At 52.6% G+C, this 19590-nt stretch overlaps 4 protein-coding genes across 4 annotated transcripts; 3 read left to right on the top strand and 1 right to left on the bottom strand.

Moving 5' to 3' along the window:
* Nucleotides 1–445: 445 nt before the first annotated feature.
* Nucleotides 446–1585, top strand: COL26b_011104 (uncharacterized protein; the record flags this gene model as incomplete). The annotated part of the gene is made up of 1 exon (XM_053183779.1): nt 446–1585. One exon carries the CDS (start codon nt 446–448, stop codon nt 1583–1585), a length of 1140 nt encoding a protein of 379 aa, XP_053032248.1.
* A 125-nt stretch (nt 1586–1710) lies between these two features.
* Nucleotides 1711–3394, bottom strand: COL26b_011103 (uncharacterized protein; the record flags this gene model as incomplete). Its single annotated transcript, XM_053183778.1, has 2 exons — nt 1711–2963; nt 3091–3394. 2 exons carry the CDS (start codon nt 3392–3394, stop codon nt 1711–1713), a joined length of 1557 nt encoding a protein of 518 aa, XP_053032247.1.
* A 1841-nt stretch (nt 3395–5235) lies between these two features.
* Nucleotides 5236–9195, top strand: COL26b_011102 (uncharacterized protein; the record flags this gene model as incomplete). The annotated part of the gene is made up of 3 exons (XM_053183777.1): nt 5236–5669; nt 5745–7971; nt 8041–9195. 3 exons carry the CDS (start codon nt 5236–5238, stop codon nt 9193–9195), a joined length of 3816 nt encoding a protein of 1271 aa, XP_053032246.1.
* Nucleotides 9196–16984: 7789 nt separating this feature from the next.
* Nucleotides 16985–19378, top strand: COL26b_011101 (uncharacterized protein; the record flags this gene model as incomplete). Its single annotated transcript, XM_053183776.1, has 3 exons — nt 16985–17116; nt 17205–17473; nt 17533–19378. The coding sequence occupies 3 exons, from the start codon at nt 16985–16987 to the stop codon at nt 19376–19378; spliced, it is 2247 nt and encodes a 748-aa protein (XP_053032245.1).
* Nucleotides 19379–19590: the final 212 nt, after the last annotated feature.

Here is a 19590-nt window from a genome sequence, read left to right as displayed (position 1 = left end):
TTGGGCTCTTATTTGAGGGAGGCTTTTGGTTTTAAGCGAGCGTGTTGTACTTTTTGTATGAGATACCTAGTACTATTGTGATACCCTTAAGTATCTAAGGTAGCTTTACGCTTAGAAGAAAGTATATACTAACTTACCTCTAACTTACTTTTCTAACCTAATAATATTCTAACTAATTAATCTCTATTTTTTTCATAAAAATACTATGCATATTATACTTAGTTTATAACAATTAATTATAACTATATACTATGTTCCATTTGCTTAGGTCGCTATGAATGAATGTCTAGCCTCCACCGATAAATTAGGACCTGAGCTGCTGCCTGCATCCCTGCGGCGGTCCTCTTAAGTGTCGATCCTCCCGCCAAAGCAGTTACCACTCCCTGATGCCCGCCCATCTTACTCAGACATCGACACTTGACAAAATTCTACACAGATGACCACTATGCCTGTTCGCAGCTTTATCGCCAAAGGTAGCGAGCGTCGTGCTGTCGACAAGCACAGTCTACCCAGTCTCGTGCTGCCTCTTGTACTGCTGGGGCTTGGCACTGCCTGGATCCTCTTCGTCAACTCCGACCCCAGTGTCAGCGCCGTCTTCACCAAATGTTTCCCACTTGCTGACGGTGATGGGGCAGGCGATGGTAGCGATGGTGAGACGACGACGCCCTTCCTCGCCACTATCCCCATCGTCGGCCCACCCGTTTGCTGCCTCGTCTCCTTCTTTCGCGCCGCGCTCGACTCCCACCGCTCTGCCATCATCATGGGCGAGATCCTCTCATATGTCGGCGCCCTCCTGACGGTGACCACACTCGAATCCGCTCGGGCATGCAATCAGTCATCCTCGCTCATCCGCAATCCGACTCCGTCCTGGCTGCTTTTCAACCTTGCGGGCGGCGCTGTTGTCTGGCAACTCGTCATCATTCCCACATTTCTATCGCACGAGAGGAAGCGTCAGCGACAATCCTCGGAGGAGCAGCAGGCACTACTTGGACCACAGGGCCAGGAGCAGCAACAGCAGCATGAACACATGCACCGCCATCTGGACCCTGTCGAGCTGCCTGCCATCTCGGCCGGGGTGGTCCTGGGATACTTTGTCCCGTGCATGCTTTTTGTCCTCGCCCCGGGTACCGTCTCTATCCTGGCGTGGCTGTTCTTCCCCGCCTACAGCTCTGTTGTCCGCATTGCTGTGCGTGGGCTGCTCAGAGCCGCCAACCCACCTGGCGCTGTTGCAGGTAGCAACTTGCACCCAGAATCCAGCCGTGCTGCGATCCTCTGGCTATATCTAGTCCCTATGCTGTGGTCCGTGGTCGCACATTGGTTGCTTCTCTACAACATTGCTTTTGTCCCCGATGACAGATCACACACCACCAGGGCTGCCCTGGGTTTCATTATCGCGGACTTCACTGCCATCGGGCTGAGCGTGGCCTACTGGATGTTCGCAGAGGCTGGGTGGCGGCTTGCGGTTCTAAGTCTTGCAGCCGGTGCAGTTCTAGGCCCTGGTGCTGGACTCTGCTTGGCCTGGGTGCTGCGGGAGGGCATTATGGCTTCGACTGAGGGCAGACTTGGTAAGCAAAAGAGTTTTTGATTCTTCGAAGGGTTGCATCTAAAGTTCAACCGCGACTCCAATGAGAATGAGAGTATTCTTTCATCACCATGAAATATGGAAATCATGGCTGTGCCTGCATGTTTGTGTGCCTGATAGCTAACTCACTACAGTTCGTCGTGACTGACCGACGCACTCGCACCATCTGTCCGACCCTCCGCCATCCCCTCAATCTTAACCGCCGCCGGATGCACGCTTTGCGGGTTGGAAAATACATCCTCAGGGTCGTACTTGAGCTTGACCTGCTCCAACCGCGGCAGGTTTTTGCCCCAGTACCTCCTCTGCCCATTCTCCAGCTCTGGGTCGACGTAACCTGCATATACTCCGAATTCCTCACCCTTGGGATATCCCTTTTGGATCGTGTCTGCGATGCCACGAATGAATTTCTTGCTCGTGGGCGACACTCGACCCCAGTCAAGGCCAATTACGTAGCTCTGCATGTAGAACAGGGCGTCTCTGTGGGCATATGCCGTCGCATCGGGGGGTACGTCGTTGACGGCACCGCCCTCGAGGTCAAAGTACGCGAACCACAGCGGGCTGCCTTTGTGCGCGTCGTCAAAGTACTTGAACAGGTCGTCGATGGTGTCATCCGGGATGAGAGTCTGATTCGTGAAGGCCAGGGACTTGCAGTAGATGGGCGTCGGCTGCCCGGTGCCCAAGAGCAGCACAGCCTCATCTGCGAGGTGCGCCATGTGGCCCAGCCAGTCGTTGAGCACAAAGTACTCGTCCTTGCGGTTGTGCCGGCGGAAGAAATCATGCTCGGCCGCGAGTGACTCCCACTCCTCCTGCGTGCCATAGTATGTGCCCGACACAATCATCCCGAGCTGGTTCACAACAACCTGGCTAGCCAGCTTGCGCGGCAGCGCCGGGTCCGCTATCATACGCTGCCACGCCTTGAATTCATCGGCCATGTCGGCGTATTTATCGTCGTGGTGGAGCGCAAAAGAGTACTGCACGAGGTTGCCGGGCGCGGGCTCCGTGCGGACGACAAACTCAGTGATGATGCCAAAGCTAGCGCCGGCTCCCTTGAGCGCCCAGAACAGGTCCTTGTTCTCTGTCCACGAGGCGCGCGTGATGGTGCCGTCCGCGAGAACGACGATGACGGCCTCGACGTGGTCCAGCGCCGAGCCGAACTGGCGCGAGGTCGGACCCAGGCCGCCGATCGTGGCATGCCCGCCGATGCCGACAGACGGGCAGGTCCCATGGCTCATGGCCCGGCCGCCGTGCGAGTGCAGCTTCTTCGTCACGTCGCCGAGGCGAGTGCCCGCGCCGATGGTGGCGATATGGGTGTTCTCGTCCATGGAAAAGTGTTGGAACTTTTTGAGGTCGACGACTACCGCGCCGTCGTGTCCGCCGAGACCTGCTCACGAACCTCAGAGAGTAAGCATCGTGATTGTTTTCACAACATGGTTTCCCCAATCAGTAGCCACGCAGGCGAAGCATTGTGGAAAACTAGCATCAAAGGAATACCCCAAGCCTTCACTCACCGTAGTTACCAAAGCTATGCCCTCCGCTCTTGGGCTGTACCTTCAGACCCCTCTCCTGCGCGCAGGCCACTATAGCGGCTATCTGCTCGGCCGTCTCGGGCACCGTAACCACGGCGGGAGTCACATCAATGTCCAGATTCCAACGCTTGACCTTGAGAAGCGAGTACAGCGGGTGGCTTGGGAAAGCGTAGTCCTGGATACCAGCCCCGTCAAGACACTCGCGAAGTGATGGCGGAGTGGAAGATGCTGCTCCTGTTCCTGCCCCCGCCAGGGCTGTGAAGATGAGGACGGGAAAGGAGAACATGATAATATTTCCTTTTGCGGATTGATGGATGAATGGATGGGTGGAATATTGAAACGTCAAGTCCTCAAGAACTGGCCAAAACGTGAGAAAGCGAGCAAGTTCAGGGCTCGGCGGGATTTTGGATCATGTCGAGACGGAATCCAGCTGCTCGTCTTGCAATTGTGTTTGCTCGTGTTACCTAGCTTGCCAGGCAATGTTGGATACTGCTGCACTACATGGATCACATTAGCACTGCCACTGTCCGGGGGGGGGGGGGCTCATGGGCCCAATGATACCTTCAACGTGCAGAAGCGTGCTATCGAGTGCTGTGCTTACGCAAAACAAAAGACGACAAGATACTCGAAGCGGACTGGAGCGTGACTGCGTTGCTACCGAACATACCACGAACACGGGCGCAGCGTGGCGTGGCATGGGTGCACACCATTGCCGTTCTTACCGAAAGAAAACTGTAATAATTCATTTCGTATTGGTATACTTCATTCCATACTTCACTACGTGCTGTGCATCTCCTACGACACGACTTCTGTCTAAGAGACCTTCACTGCCTCGTGAAGTGCCCAATGAGGAACTCTGGAGACTGACTACAGAACGTTTACGCCGAGGCAGCACCCGATGTGACCTTATGCAAGACGCCCATGGCTATAGCTTGAAATACAGTCAGCCAGTCTCACCAACCCATGTATCCTTTCTCAGCCCTGCCAAGCTTTTGAAATAAGCCCTTGTTCGCGACTAGGGTCAAGGACCATGGGACCACGGGTACGCGAGTTCCGCCCGTAAGCTGCAGGACTATGCCACCATCTTCTCCCTTCCTGCAGCACGGGATATATTCCTCTCTGAGCATCTGAAAGTTTACCGTAGTGCTTTATAGATTAGAATAAATAAGATTACCAAGAGGTTAACTAAGTATAATAAGTACTTCTGAAATAGTTAACCCGCGCTGACCTTTCAGACGCTTAGACAGGTGTAGAACCTTAGACAAAAAATGCAGAAACAACGCAAAGTACTACAGCAGGCAGACCGACCATGAAAATTGCCGCCCTGTAGCAGTGGAGCCACTCCTTCATTTGAGACATATGTGGTGTGTAGCTAAAGTGAGGCCTGCGAGGCTGACCAGTCCAGGCAGCCGCCCTGGGCGCGCGAACCTCGGTCTTCATTCGTCACAAGACATGCATGCTTACCGAAACAAAATGCGAAGTCCTTCATTGGTGCAAGGCAAATGTCTCGACTCACTCATCGTTGGCTAATGAACGAAGTAAAGGGTCTATTCCCTATAGCGCTATGCCACTTTGGGTTACGCATCTCAGCCTATAGCTGTGTGCATAAGGTAGCGTTGGAGGCTGGCTGACAATGCAACCGGCAAGACTACCTGAACTTATGCGAGGACTCGTTTTATATTGGGGGATATTATTGAATCCTTGGGATCACTGCCCTGCTCATTGACCAGACAAATGTGAACCTGCAGCCACCAGCATTCCACTTCACTGTGGCGTGAAGGCGGCACGGGTTCAAGGCAACTCGATCACGGCTGAGTCGCTGCCGATGCAATGCCTTCAGCTGGGACTCACGTCAGCTGTCTATCAAGCTACCAAGCGCCTGTAGATTATTGCCAAAATAATATCTTGGCTACGATGAGCTGTGAGGCGAGGTAACTACACATATAAGGTACCACTGGAGGACGATTTCAGCGCCATGTCATCAATAAGAGGCCAAGACCTACAAACGCAGTGCCCCAAGCTTTTCGACCCTTACTTGCTGCATGACTTGCGTTGGTCACTTTGTGCACCGGATCGCAATCGACGTTCTTTATCTTCTTAGACGATTGGTTGACCGCGTTGGTGACCATGAAGCTGTCTGCTGCCACGGTCATCGGCTTGGGCTGCTTCACTGGCCAGGTGCTGGCAAACCAGTGGCCGTATGAGCGTTACTATCCAAAGACAAACAAGCAAGGCGACCCTGTAGCCGATAAGGCGCAGCCGGAGTTCGGCGATCAGGACAGCGGCCCAGGTAATCAGTTTGGCGAATGGCTTGGACGTCTCGTCAACCAGGGAACTGTCGCTGGCCTGCAGGAGATATTCACAGACGGCAGTCTTCCCAAGCACCCGTCATTCGACGATATCTGGGAGAATATCAAAACGCCAGAGGTTCCCCCCAACGCAACTCATGCGACACGCCCACCCAGCTACAAGGCTACTTGGCCCCAGAATGAAGCGGAAGCCCTTCTAGGTCATCTACCATGGCCTCTGGATCAGCGATGTACTGCGTCCAAGGATCAGTGGTAAGCTTCTGGAGAATCAGGCGAACTTGGCAGAGGGAATATTCGAGAGACTAACTTTCATGATGCGTGCAATAGGTGGTATCGCACATATGACGGCTCTTGCAACTGGCTGAAGAACGGCGAGATGAACGAGGGCATGTACGGTGTAGCCAAGTCGCGAGATTACGGCCAGCACCATTACGCAGATGGCATATCCATGCCTCGTGAGGGCCCCAACCCGCGAGCTGTGAGCAACGCCTTCTTCAAGCGCAAGGAGGTTTTGTACTATGAACACACCCCATTCCTCCTTGGACTTGTCGAGTTCATCATGCACGACATCACGTGGTCTTCCGATTCCCGAGATGAGTACATTGATGTGCCCGTGCCCGATGACGAGAAGGACTTCCCACTCAACACGACTTTCCGAGTCCATCGCACCGAAGCTGCCCCCGAGACGGGCACTTCCAGAGAGAACCCGCGCGAGAACATCAATCGTGCCACCACATGGCTCGATCTCTCGTCGTTGTACGGCAGCACGCACGAGGTCGCTATGAAGCTGCGCAGTTTCAAGGATGGTAAGCTTCTCACACAAGAGGTCAAAGTCCAAGGCACGAAGAAGGCTGCCTCATATCTACCATTCAATAGCATGGGCGTGCCAGTGCAGACCAGACCTGGAGTCGGCCCAGAGGCCCTCTTCGCAGGTGGCGACCCTCGCACCAACGAAGACTGGATCATGCTCGGTGTCCATACTCTGCTTTTGCGCGAACACAACCGCATGTGTGGCCTGCTGAAGGCTAAGAAACCTGCGTACGATGACGAGGAGATTTACCAGACGGTCCGCCTGCTCATGTCTGCCAAATTCTCACTGATCGGGAATGCCTATCAGATGGCTTACTTCAAGGACATGCCATGGCCAAACGATGACGGTTTCCCTCTGTACCGCGAGATGTCTGGTAGCAGCTGGTTAGAGATCAATCCAGCCAACAACTACCCCTGGCCCCTCGTCACGAAAGAGGGGAAGCCTACGGTTGTGAGCGCTGAGATGGCTGTCGTCTACCGCTTCCATGAGTTCATCGTCAAGACATTCCCCATCAAAGATGCGCTCAACAACACAATGTGGGACCAGAATCTTTTCGCCACGGCCTTCAATGCGACAGGATTCATCGATGCTGGGCTGGAGAACATCATGCGTGGCACTGTCGCTTCCTCCATCCCCAACTTCAAGAGTGGAGTTGAAGAAGACTTCCGATCTGCAGGCAAGTACAAAGGATCTCCTTTCGACATCGTGGTCTGGTCCATTGTCCACGAACGCGAGCAGGGATTGCCCACTTTCAATGAGTACTTTGCCGCATACAACAAGGGCAACCCAGGCCAAGAGCCGCCAGAAGTCCAGGTGCCCATCCGAAAGAGATTCGAAGACTTTTCATCAGACCCAAAGATGGTTGCAGAGCTCAAGAGACTCTATAAGAACCCTGACGAGGTTGATCTCGTGGTCGGCTGCCAGCTCGACGAGACCATGTTTCCGCACGCCACTATACCCACCTCATCCCTGATCATCAGCTTGTTCAGTCTGATCAGCATGGGTAACTCGGACCGCTTCTCGATTGGGTTCGCCGCGATGCGTTGCCTACTTGTGGATAAACCCTGGGACTGCCACCCAAGCAATGCGCTTGAGGAGCTCCTCTGGAAGCCTATCGAGAACGAGGCTTTCCCCAATGCTCGCTTCTACGATGACTATTGGATGGCCGAGCTCGATTTCCAGGCTCATGGCCAAAACTTGCTCTGGCGCCTCGTCACAGAGAACAGCGAGATCAACTGTCTTCAGAAGAACCCTCTGTTCCCATTGGATGAGAAGACCAACCCGCTTCTCTGCGCTCTCCCCGAGAGCGGCGTCGACATCAGGCTTTTGGCATCGACCGGTGTCGAAGTGACGCTATCGCTGATCAAGACTCACTACGTAGAGATCATTGCTACAATTGCCGCCGTGATCATCACTGTTTGGCTGTACAACAAGGTCAACGCCGCAGCAAGAGGATACCCCAAGGTTCTCGGTGGTCTGCCATTCTTGGGCAAGGCGCTTGATTTCCAGAAAGATGCCAAGGCGGTCGTCCTTGAAGGATTTCGGAAGTTTGGCGACCGCTCAGTCCCGAGCGTCTTTGGCATACATCTTGCATCGCTGACGCACTATGTCATCTCCAATCCCCAGGACGTTCAGAGCATGATTGACGATGCTCCTTATGAGATGAAGTTCACCCTCAGCAAGCTTTTCGAGGCTGTCAATATGCCCATTATCTTACGCAAGGTGAACTTTGCTAGCAACTTGGTAAGTTCATGGGTTCCAGGATGGAGGTTCCCTGACAAGCTTTGCAACCTACTCACGTTGTCCCAATAGCACACGAACCTGATACGCACCCATCTCGGCGATCCCGCAACAGTAAAGCAGATTGGACGCACAATGCAAGCCGCTGCAACTCGATTCCTGGAGATTAATCCTCTTGTTCCCGCAACTTCCAACTCACACGTGTACTCGGAAGGTCTAACGGCCTACATCAACCAGTACATCACGAGTGTTTGCGCAAGATGCATGGTCGGTCCTGAAGCATATGAGCACCCAGAGCTTATTAACATGTTTCTCGAGTTTAACGAGGAGGTCGACAAAGTCATTGGACTGGGCTCATTGCTGCCGTCGTGGATGAGCTTTATTGCGAATATTCCTATGAATAAAGGATACAACAAGTTCCGAAAGGTCTTTCTGCCTATTATCGCCAAGCGCCGCACTGAGCTCGAAGAGAAGAAGCAGCTCAACGGCGCTGCGGCTGGTGCTGAAACAGGGAACGATTTCATCGACTTTAAGAGCTTCATCCTCGACATCGTTGATGACGACAAGCGCGCCGCAGATCTTGTCACCATTACCGTCTGGATCGGCCTGCGCAACCTGCAGATCACCCTGCTCTCCACGCTGCTTGATATCATCGACGTGCCAGGGCTTGCAGACCAAATCAACTTGTCTCTTTCCAGACCTGCCAGAGGTGTCAAAGCTGACCTCTCCACGCTCAACACCTTCACCAGGACGGATTCATCACCTTGGGCCCTCCTTCGCGCAGCAATGTTCGAGTCGATCCGGCTCTGCGGTCCCGCGTCTGGTCCAGCTCGCATCATCTCATCCACCCACGACCTCGCCCTTGCCTCCGACCCAAGCGTTAAACTGCCTCCAGGGCAAGTTGCGACACTAAGCTCCTTCTACTCGCACCGTATGCCTGAGAACTATGGCCCCGATGCGAAGCAGTACAATCCGCAGAGGTTCCTCACCTCTGGCCCTGATATTGGTAGCAAGGAGTTCATCACCTGGGGACTCAAGGGGCCTCATACTTGTCCGGGACGTTGGTTCACACAGGAGGCTATCTGCATCATGATGAAGGAGGTGCTTGAGCGATATGAATTTGAGCCGGCGCGGACGGGGCTGGAAGATGATGAGAAGTATCAGTACCATGCGGGCGTTGTTACCCGGAAGGAAGTTCCTGTGACCGTGTATAAGAGGAGTGCGTAATTTGATTACTGAGGAGTTTGTGTGATTAGGGACTACTGTTCAGACAGCATGAGATCATGGAATTGGATTTGCCAGGCTCTCCCCATAAGTCTTACTTCCTGCCCTGTGTTGTAGTCCGAATCACCAAGCGTGTCTCTATGTTACTCACTACCTCAGATGATCGAGGTTTTCGTAAGCTAAGTATGGACGTCTAGGCCGTTTCACAACGGTCATCTATAGAACTTACTAGCTAATAAAGTTCTCACCCATAACATATATGTTTTCACCCCATAGGTAGTGTTCAACTTTTAAAGAAGCTCTTAAAGACACCAAGGTAGTCTTTTCACGATGTCCCTTTGAAATAGTATGCTAGCCATACGATTATTCCAAGGTCATATTTTCTGCTATTCTGATAGTGAGTTCCCGAGTTTTCCTAGCAAAGTGAGAAGCAACTCGTGAGGTGCTCATAATGAACCTCCGCTAGATGTATATGAGACTACGAGGGCTGAGAATAGTTTGAAAATCTAAGATGCATTCCGTGATCTAATCACTTCACTCGATTGTTGGGAGGAGATCCTGCCTTGGGGAAAGCTGAGATGAAGACGCCTCTTCCCCGAGGACCTGATGTACGTTGCTTATCTTCCCTGATAGGCTTTGCTAGAAGCAAGCAACAAAATCAAGGTTCAACGCATCCATGGTTGCTCCAAACACGATTACTGTCGCTGACCCTGCTTTTGTCCTGTCATCGTCTTTGATCACTAGCGGCTACTCTCCCGGTGTCCCGATGGCTTCCCAGCCCGTCTAGATGTAGGCGACGGCTGCCTCTCGAGAGGCATAACTCCATACTTGTTTGAGGAACGTGGTTTGATTTTGAGCGAGCGTGTCGTACTTTTTGCATGAGATACCCTCATTGTTCGCGATGTGCGACCTGGACGATTTGGAGATGGACCGGTTACCTTTTCGGTCGTTGACATTTCTAGAAATCGCTTGCAGTATGGGGGTATGGATTTGTCAGTAGAAATAAAACTTGTCGACCCGATTCCCGGTTTTTGATTTAAGCTTTATGTCACACGTTGCCTTATGGTTGCCCCGTCCGCGTTTTTGGTGACCGACATATACCTTTGAGATCATGCGCGACTAGATCTCTCTCATGTCCGTGACTACTTTGGCTTTAGAGAAGGGATGTATGTACCATTATCCCAACAAACCAAAGGCAAAGAAAAGAAGACAGGGGTTACTGAATCATCAATCTCCGGGGCTATATACATCCATCCGTCCGTAGATTCGGTGAGAGGAAAGAGAACCGCTGCAACACGGTTAAGAAATGTAGGATTACTACTCGTGATCTACGTATCTTGGGTCACGCTACGTGTGAAGACACTCTTTCCACGATCCCGCTCCTTCACTGAGTCGCTGTGGAGAAATGGTGCCGTAATGGAAGCTGAGATAAAGGCGCTTTTCCCTTGCTGTACGTTGCCTATCTTCCCAGTTAGGCTTTGCCAGAGTTAGGCAAAATCTCTAATTCTAAGGAAGCTTATGGATACACGATATAAACATCGAAATTAAAGACTTATGCCATCTGAGCGGTGTACTACCCACCTAGTGACTGGACCGTTAGTATCGTTTTACTCTAATAATTCTATCCTGAGTCCAATGATTATCCCTTTTCCCCTTTATTCATTACAACTCTTATGTTCTTCGCCGCTCCCGCCGATGTCCCCTTCGTCGTCCGTCATCCTCGTCGTCCCCCGATCCTTACCGTCCGCTATTACTATTGTCTATGTGAATGCTCACGTATAGGCAATGGTTGCCTTGCAAGGCTTCCTCTCATAAGGGTTCCTCGAGAGTCACTTTTCACTTCCTAAATAACCCCTTCTTGTAAAACACCTTGAAAGACAATTTTCTTTTCCGGATTAAACTCCTCTGACTGTATACGCAGGCTCATGACTCTGGTATTTAATCTCTCGTTCTTGCATCTTTTCGGACTTTTTCCTTCTCCTTCTTTTCTCTCCTTCAAGCCCACTGCAACGAATACCAACATCATGTCTTCTATTACTGATTGGATGATCGCATTGGCACCGCCCACTGTGGCCGCTATGGCCTTCTGCGTATTTTTGTACGTACAACAAGAGCTCAACAGGCACAGTGAGAAGCTGTTCCAGCTTGAAATGAAGTTTGCTGCCTTCCGTGAGGAGATGGCTGCTGATCTTGAGATGGAAGCTGACGAGGATCAGGGGGGGCTTTTCCCGGTCGGGCCATAAAATATTAGACCGGGGGGTGGGTGGTCGGCATCCAGCAGAAGTCTCCCGCCTTGACGTGGCTGCTGGGCTGAGTAGCCTCTCTCGAGAGGTGAAACCAAGAGGAGACAACCATGACAAGGTACGTTCCTTCCCTTCGTAGTTTGCGAGCATCTCTATGAATGTGATTAGTATAGCCTTTTAGAAATAAAGAACTCTTACTATTGCCACTATCAGTGTCGTTGTTTTCGTCGTCTGCCGTCGTTGTCTGTGATTGTCGTCTGTGGTAGTCATCGCCCGTCGCTGTTTTCTATTGTTGTCTTATTTTCCCCAGTGCCCGTGACGTACAGCTTCCGAATACTGCCAGGATCATGATGCATGATCGGACCTTTTGTCCTCGAGTTCTGCTGGCTCCAAACATGTACCGTCCACGACTCATCCTTTGGAGACTTGTATGATCCAAAATCCTTCCACGCTTGAATTCTTATACCATTAGGGCCGGCAGTAATTGCATAATCAGTTGGGCAACGTGGGCAATGGCCGGTAATTTCGTTGTAGAGTTGTGAAAGTGCCGTTCTGACGTCGTTACTGAAATTCTTGGGGCCAGAGAACCAGTCGTGAATGTCGTCGTTGGAGTAAACCACCATATGTGGACAGATTTCCTGCCTGTCGCAACTGTCCAGAGTAAGGCCGGCTTCATAGACGATGTCGCGCTGAGTATATAGGATGAATCTTTCCCGAATAATCTTGGGCGAAGCTCGGAAGTACTCGCTCTTTTGACTTCTGTCGGAGTTGAACTCGTCGCTGAAAGGTGCCATAATCTTGTTCAGGTATTTCTGGTTGACATTCTTGAGTCGTGTCAACTTCAGAGCAAGCTGAAAATGCCTCTCTTCAATTTCAAAGCCTAAAGCGCCAAAGCTCGCCCCGTTTCTGTCAAATGAACCTTTTCTGTCAAATAGACAGTGAGATCGAGCTTTTCTCCAGGGCTTTTGCCAAGGTACATCGCCTTTCTCAAGACGATGAAGCTTGTCACAAACCCCATAAATCCAGTGGTCAGGTGAGATGAAGGCAACTCCAGTCAAAAAGCTTTGTTTACGAGCTAATGAAAGGCAGTTGAAAACAACGTTCCAATCTTTTTGGACGATGGTCCGAAATGCTTTGCAAGTCTGGCCAAGAATAAATTCGTCATGTAGCTCGAGGCACTTGACGATATTCAGCAGCAATCCGTTCGGCAGCTTCAGAAGGCTCGATTTTGTGTTTGCCTTAGTTCGCTTCAACAGCGACAAGATTGATCTTGGGTTACAATGTGTTTTGTGCGAAGTCGTATTCTGGAGAGAGTTTGAATCAGCTCCACCGACCGAGGCCTCATTTGTGTGTGAAGCTTCCAAATTTGTATTCTTCATCAACAAAGCCAATTCTTGTGGACTTTTCGTTTTCAATGAGAAAAACGATTGCATCACTTTCCTCTTGGGGAGAGCAAGTTGGCCTGGTAAAGCCCGCACGACAGCCTGCAGGCTGCCACCCTCTCCGGCGGCTATCTCTTGTGCGGCGTACAGAACCCTGGTGTCGACTGTTGAGTGAATCCATCTCCGCAAGACAAGGCAACCCCTTCGAACTTCCTCACTTTCGTTAGCAGCCATGAAATCCTCTGCGAAGCAATCTGGATACTCCTGGTGAACGTCTGATCCGGTGCGTTGCGTCTGACCCGTCGTAATTGCCTCGTCCAGCGGCGAACGATGCATAGGAACATTGGAATTGGTTGCCTTTGGGTTGATATGCTCCCAAACGTTCTGTTCATGCGCCCGGAGTTGGAGCTGCAAAAACCATTTGGGCCAGTCTTGACCGTACTTCAGGCGTGCTGTAGAATTGTTTGTAGTTGTCATGATGAAACTGCTCCGTTACTCAAAAATTGCTCAAGAGGGTGTAGCTAGGCCGGAGGAATAAGGGAATGATCTGCCTGGTTCGGTGAGGCAACCGACTATTTATATGTGACAATATTGGTCATTTCACAAGGTTCTTGGGGACCTTGGTGGAAGCACGGTTGAGGGCACGTGCAAGATTTGAAGAGGTTATCGAAGGCTTAGTCCTTAAGAGTACCTTGAGGATGCAGGGCAGAATCCAACCTAGCAACCTTCTGAGGAGCATAGGTAAGATACCAATGAGGGCAAGGGGTACGCTTGGATGAGGCAAAAATTCTGAGGATTTGCCTACTTGCCTAAACAGTTTTACTAACCGGGCAGTATTGTAGCACACCTAAATCTTCTGTAAGGACGTCAGCAGTGGAGAAAACGATAGTGCTAGTGATAATGATAACGCCAATTAATAATGACAATAGATGACGACAATAGACAACGATAATAGACGACGATAGAAATGACGATAGCGACAGCGACAGCGTTAACGACGACTACAATGACGACAACGAAAGCAAGTACACAGGAAACATGATCACTTCAGTGTAGGATATCCGGATTACAAGCGTGTGTGTAGACATTACCCGGCTTGTAAAACTTCACCCAACTACTAAATGTTGTGAGGTAACATCGAAATACTAGTTGAAAACGATGAAGTTCAATCTAGAATAATTTCCACTCATCTGACGATGCGCGGTGGCACTATTCGGCCAGTGGTGGGAGCGAGTCAAACGACTTGGCTTGCAATAAATTAGAGTTTCGGTTCATCTGTGACAGCAGTCTTATTTCAACGTCTGGAAACATGCGTGAAAAACGTGGAGACAAACGCAATGAACTGTTGAAACAAAACGAACGAAAGTCACCTATTTTTCGACCAGGTGTAGTGATTAGGCCTTAAGTTCATCTGTGTAGGACTTGAAGCGATTCCGATCCATGTGGATACCCTGAGCCACGCGAATGTATTTATGTGGCCCACCGGACCGCTTGCGACTGTTCATGCCCATGTCTAGAACTTCCTAAAACATCCATAAGCTGGCAGCACTTTACACAAACTAAAGTGTGACGTAAAAACAGAAGTCCTGTCTGGTTGACCTGTCATCCTAATCATGGCAGCTTGTCCAAGCCTTATGCATCGTCACCATTTGCCAAGGAAAATACTGGTCGTCAAGGGAAAGAATGTAATGTGAAAACAGCTGAAAACAAGGCAAGAGACGATCAATTCCAGAACCGTCGACATCCGAAGCAGTGCCGTTACAGGGGAATCTACTTAGGCGGAGGAGCCTGATGTCTCCACTGCGGCGATGCGCGGTCTAGACGTTTAGCAACCGGTTCGCCCGTGCAGAATCGACCAGCGACGATCTCTGCGTCGGTGCGCCTATGCGATCTTCATTGCGCGATAATCGAGCCTCACGGCATGTGGGATCTTTTTAGCGCTATCCTCAAGCTGCCCAGTCGACAGCGTTTTGGGCCTATGAACTGATGAAGCTTGCGTGGAAGGGCGTCGATATGGAATTCCAGCGTCTAGCTTGCAATGATCAGGACTTCAAATGAACGTGACTGGGAAGTAAACAAAATGCCTTTGCGCATAACAATGCTGACAATGCAGGCAACGGTTGGCAAGATATCGTCCTGTCGCAACTCATGTCCGGTGTCCAACTACCAACACGCAAATGACGGCGCACTAACGTACCATCTTGGCGAGGCGCAGCTCAGTAAAATTACAATAAATACCAGAGGCCATCCATCGGACGGTGAGTCAGTGCCGTAAAGTCGGTCAGCGAAGGTGAAGGAGATGAAGGGAATACCAAGAATAGTTTGCCCGGCCCATGGTACTGTTGTCCCCCAATCCAGCTCGATCAATTTGATACAGGACCCAAGAAGAACAAGCGAGCACCAAAGCGGAGCACGTATTCGTCAAGCGAGACATGATCCGTTCAGTATCGCAGCTGAAGACAAGGCATGTTCGTGAGCGTGAGGGGCCTTTCTGGAGGATCTCGTGCATTTTGTGCAGATTCGACCCTACGTGATGGATAGGCTCCATAGCCCATACGAATCCATTCCATCGACCTCGGTCGTGCGTGGACTTTTGCCCCCAAATACGCGGCGTCAACGACTAAAGACAATACCCACCCTCAATCCGTGCCGCTTTCCGTGCTCCACCGGAAACCCTCCGCTAGAACGCATTTGAACGAAACCTCCGCCGCTACGCCGCGAATTCCAGCCCTGCAGCCGTCCCGATTGGACCTTGTCCTCCGAAACGGGAGCGAGCCCCTGAGCGGGACGTTGACGGATGAAAACCGCGAAAGAGAAAAAAAAAATGAGAACCACGTTTTCTTGGTGTGCGTGGATTAAAACGGTTGGAGCTTGGCATGCACCGCGGGATGTGCAGGAAAAAAAGTGATAAGCCAGACTTATGTACGGCCCGTCGCTCTGGTGTAACGCAACTAAAAAAGCGACGGCGCGTCAGACGTCCATTCGTGCCAACATTTTCCCATGGCTTCTTGCGTCTATTTTTCGAGTCCTCTGGTTGGTATAAAAAGAACAGCCGCTGGTCTAGAGGGCTCGATGCAACGGTGCAGGAGATCTCTGTGCCAATCATGTCCGAAACAGTGACAGCGCCATCAAGATCTCGGCGGCTTGAGCAGAGAGCGCATCAGCAAACCCCTACAAGCCGCATGGCCTAGCGCCGAAATGCCATGAATGCGCTCCGGGCAGAAAATAGGGGAACCGCGGAATCTTGGCCCGCCAGCACCCACATCAGGGTCTGTTCCTGGCATGACCGACAAGGGTGTGAGGTTCGGACGCATGTGGTCCTCACAACTCGATTGGCCTCGGGAACGACGACCACCACCCGCTCTTCTTCACGCCCGGACGGTGCCTGAACCGCCAGCCAACCGCCGTCCCGTTCCTGTCCTGGGCGTCCTTTCAGGTTGGGATGAAAACTTGCTAGCCTGAATCTGTATTGGCGCATTGTTTGCCGTCTGTTTCTTGCCTGGATTGTGCAGGAGAAACCAGAGTTCCCACTCACACTTCCCACGCCTCTCCAGTCTTCACGCAGAGACTCCCAGATGTTCATCGGTGGGACCACCTAGCGGCCACACCATGAGACCAGCTGGAGCGGAAAACTCCTTGGATATCTCCAGAAATGGCAGGCTTGTCAGGGGGGCTGTGTTCTAGTCTCTCTTCTTGGTTTCCTCCCGGTTCGCTTACGGCCCCTCTTCCAACCAAGACGAGAACCACCGTTTGTGAAGTTGCCTTGCCCGCCTACCAAGGCTCTGGCTATTCTTGATGGAACCCGCAGACCCAATGAGTGGGAATGCTGGAGAAAACGGACGAGCGGGCTGAACCCCTGAGGGATTTCATCTCATGGCCCTGCAGGTAAATCGACAGGCCAGGACCAGTTCTGGGTCGACCGTATAGTCGGCTCGGTATAAGATGGATGGGCGACCCCATGGGACACACGCCTTGGGCATCTAGGCCTTTTCCCTCTTATCCTCTTCGAGATTTCCTCTTTGGTATCTTAGTCACTCCTTTCTTTAAACACGACCTTCATTCTTTCATTCTCTAAGTTTGAAGATCGAATTCAGTCGCTTTTGTGTGTCGCGTGTTTTTGAATAGTTAATTCTTGTTGTTATTAGTGTCCATTGTTTCTTGCCCAAAATGGCGCCTTCGCTTCTCTCCACGCTCTCTTCCGCCCTCATTCTGGGCACTACTGTCTCTGCCACCCAGTCATATCAGCTGGTGGACACCTACGATTCTACAAACTTTCTGGACAAGTTTGGTTTCTTCACCGTAAGTACCAAGAAGAAAACCCACAATACAGGCTCATGATAGTCGATGATGTGATCGGCATATACTGACGATCCCTTTCTCTCCCCAGAGCGACTACTCCACCGGCGATTACAACGATGTCGACCCCACGAGCGGATACGTCAACTACCAGTCTGCTGAGAACGCTCAGGCTCAGGGCCTTCTGAAGATCGTCGACGATGACCTCTACCTCGGCGTCGACTCCACGACAACCCTGGATCCCGCTGGCGTCGGCCGTAACTCTGTCCGTATCGAGAGTAAGAGCCAGTACCAGAAGGGTCTCTTCGTCGCCGACTTTTCTCACTTCCCCAAGCCTACCTGTGGTGCCTGGCCTGCTTTGTAAGTCAAAGGATGCCATATAATCGTGCTTCATGAGTGTGCTAACGGTATCATCCAAGCTGGACCGTCGGCAACCCCTGGCCTGCTGCCGGTGAAATCGATATTGTCGAGACCTGGAACCTGGACAATGTCAACAAGGTTGTCCTCCATACCGACGGCGACATTGGTGAGTGCCGTATAGACGGCACTGGCATGACTGGCACCGTCAGCAAGCCCAACTGCGCCAACTATGCCGCGGGTCAGTCTGACAATGAGGGCTGCGCCGGCCTGGACTCTTCCGCTCCTTTTGGCTCTGCTGAGGGCGGAGTTTACGCCATGGAATGGACCGACACTGCCATAAAGGTGTGGGGCTTCACGCATGCCAACGTCCCCGCCGACATTGCCAACAACCCCAACCCCGACAACTGGGGAACCCCCAGCTTCACCACCAGCGTCTGCGAAGCCTCCAAGGTCTTTGGCGAGGCGAAGCTGATCATGAATATCAACCTGTGCGGCGTAGCTTCAAACGAAGGTATTTGGTCAGGATCTGACAATAGTTGCGAGGCTCAGACTGGTCTCACTTGCAAGGAATGGGTCGCCAACAACCCGACCGCCTTTGCTGACGTCTACTTCAAGCTCAGCTCCATCAAGATCTACCAGATGGGAGAGGCCAGCAACACTACTCTTTCCACCAGCCAAGTCGCCTCTTCCACTGCCGTCGCCAGCACTGCTGTTGCGTCCGATATCGTTGTGTCGAGTACTGCCGCTGCTACCGGCATCGCCACCGAGTCCGGCGCCGAGACCCACTCCGTCCCCGCTTCCGCCGGCCCCGCCGAGACCCCGATCGCCGATCTGCCCACCCGCCTGGCCACCTCCACTGTCTACCAGACCAACGTCAAGACAATCACCTCGTGCGCTCCCACTGTTACCAACTGCCCCGCCCGCGAGACTCCTCAGATCGTCACCGAGGTCGTCCCCCTGACCACGACCATCTGCCCCGTCGTCGACGTCCCCACCACGATGACCGTGTCCAAGACCGAAGTCCACACCATCACTTCCTGCGCACCCACGGTCACCAACTGCCCCGTTGGCTCCAAGACCACCATCACCAAGGAGGAGGTCATCTCCACCACCGCCGCCATCCCCGTCGAGAGCTACACCAAGCCCGCCGCCGGCACCACCACCCAGGCTGAGAAGCCCGTCATCACCGTGCAGCCCCCCGCCGGCCAGATCACCACCTACAAGACCAACATCGTCACCATCACCTCCTGCCCTCCTACCGTCACCAACTGCCCCGTCGGCAAGGAGACCACCATCGTCACCAGCGAGGTCATCCCTGCCACCACCGTCGAGGGCGAGAAGCCCGTCCCCGTCACCACTCAGGCCCCTGACGTCCCCATCGTCCTGACCACCTACAAGACCGAGGTCCACACTATCACCTCATGCGCTCCTACCGTCACCAACTGCCCTGTTGGTAAGGAGACCACCATCGTGACCAGCGCCGTCATCACCACCACTGCCCCCGCTGCCGGTGTTCCCGTCACCAACGTCCCCCAGAACCCCGCTGTCCCCGGCTCTGAGACGCCCGCTGTTCCCGGCGCCGAGTCCCCCGCCACCACTGCCCCGGTGGTCCCTGGAACCGGCGCCACCACCGCCAGCGTTCCTGCCGCCGGCCAGACCAACTCCGCCGAGAAGCCCGTGGCTGAGACACCCGTTGACACCGCGATGCCCACGACTCTCGTCGTTGCCCCCTCTTCTCCTTACAACGGTACTCTGCCCACCGGTCTCTTCCCCACCGGCACTGCCGCTCCCTGCATCGGCTCTGCTTGCCCTGCTACTACCACCGGCCCCGTTCAGGCCGGCGCAGGCAAGCTTAGCTCAGGCGCGTTCATGATGGCCGCGGCGCTGGCTGTCTTTGTCATTTAAGCGAGATGAAGATATGATGGATATTATTGTGTGTTTTTCCTTTATCTGGTCTTCCTATGTATTATAAATATGTGTCACGGGCTAGAGCCCGGATTGATATCTCCGGCTTCGCCGGAGCAGTTACCGAGATCCGGCTCCGTTGGACCCACTATTCTGCCGCAGTACGCCGCCTAACCCGGCCTGCTTCACCGCTGTTAGGTGCCTACCCTTGT

This window comes from Colletotrichum chrysophilum (assembly GCF_026319265.1).
Source record: "Colletotrichum chrysophilum strain AFK26 chromosome Unknown scaffold_130, whole genome shotgun sequence".
Classification (NCBI taxonomy): domain Eukaryota; kingdom Fungi; phylum Ascomycota; class Sordariomycetes; order Glomerellales; family Glomerellaceae; genus Colletotrichum; species Colletotrichum chrysophilum.
Note: the sequence above shows the minus strand (reverse complement) of the source record. Positions and strands in the feature narration are given on the sequence as shown.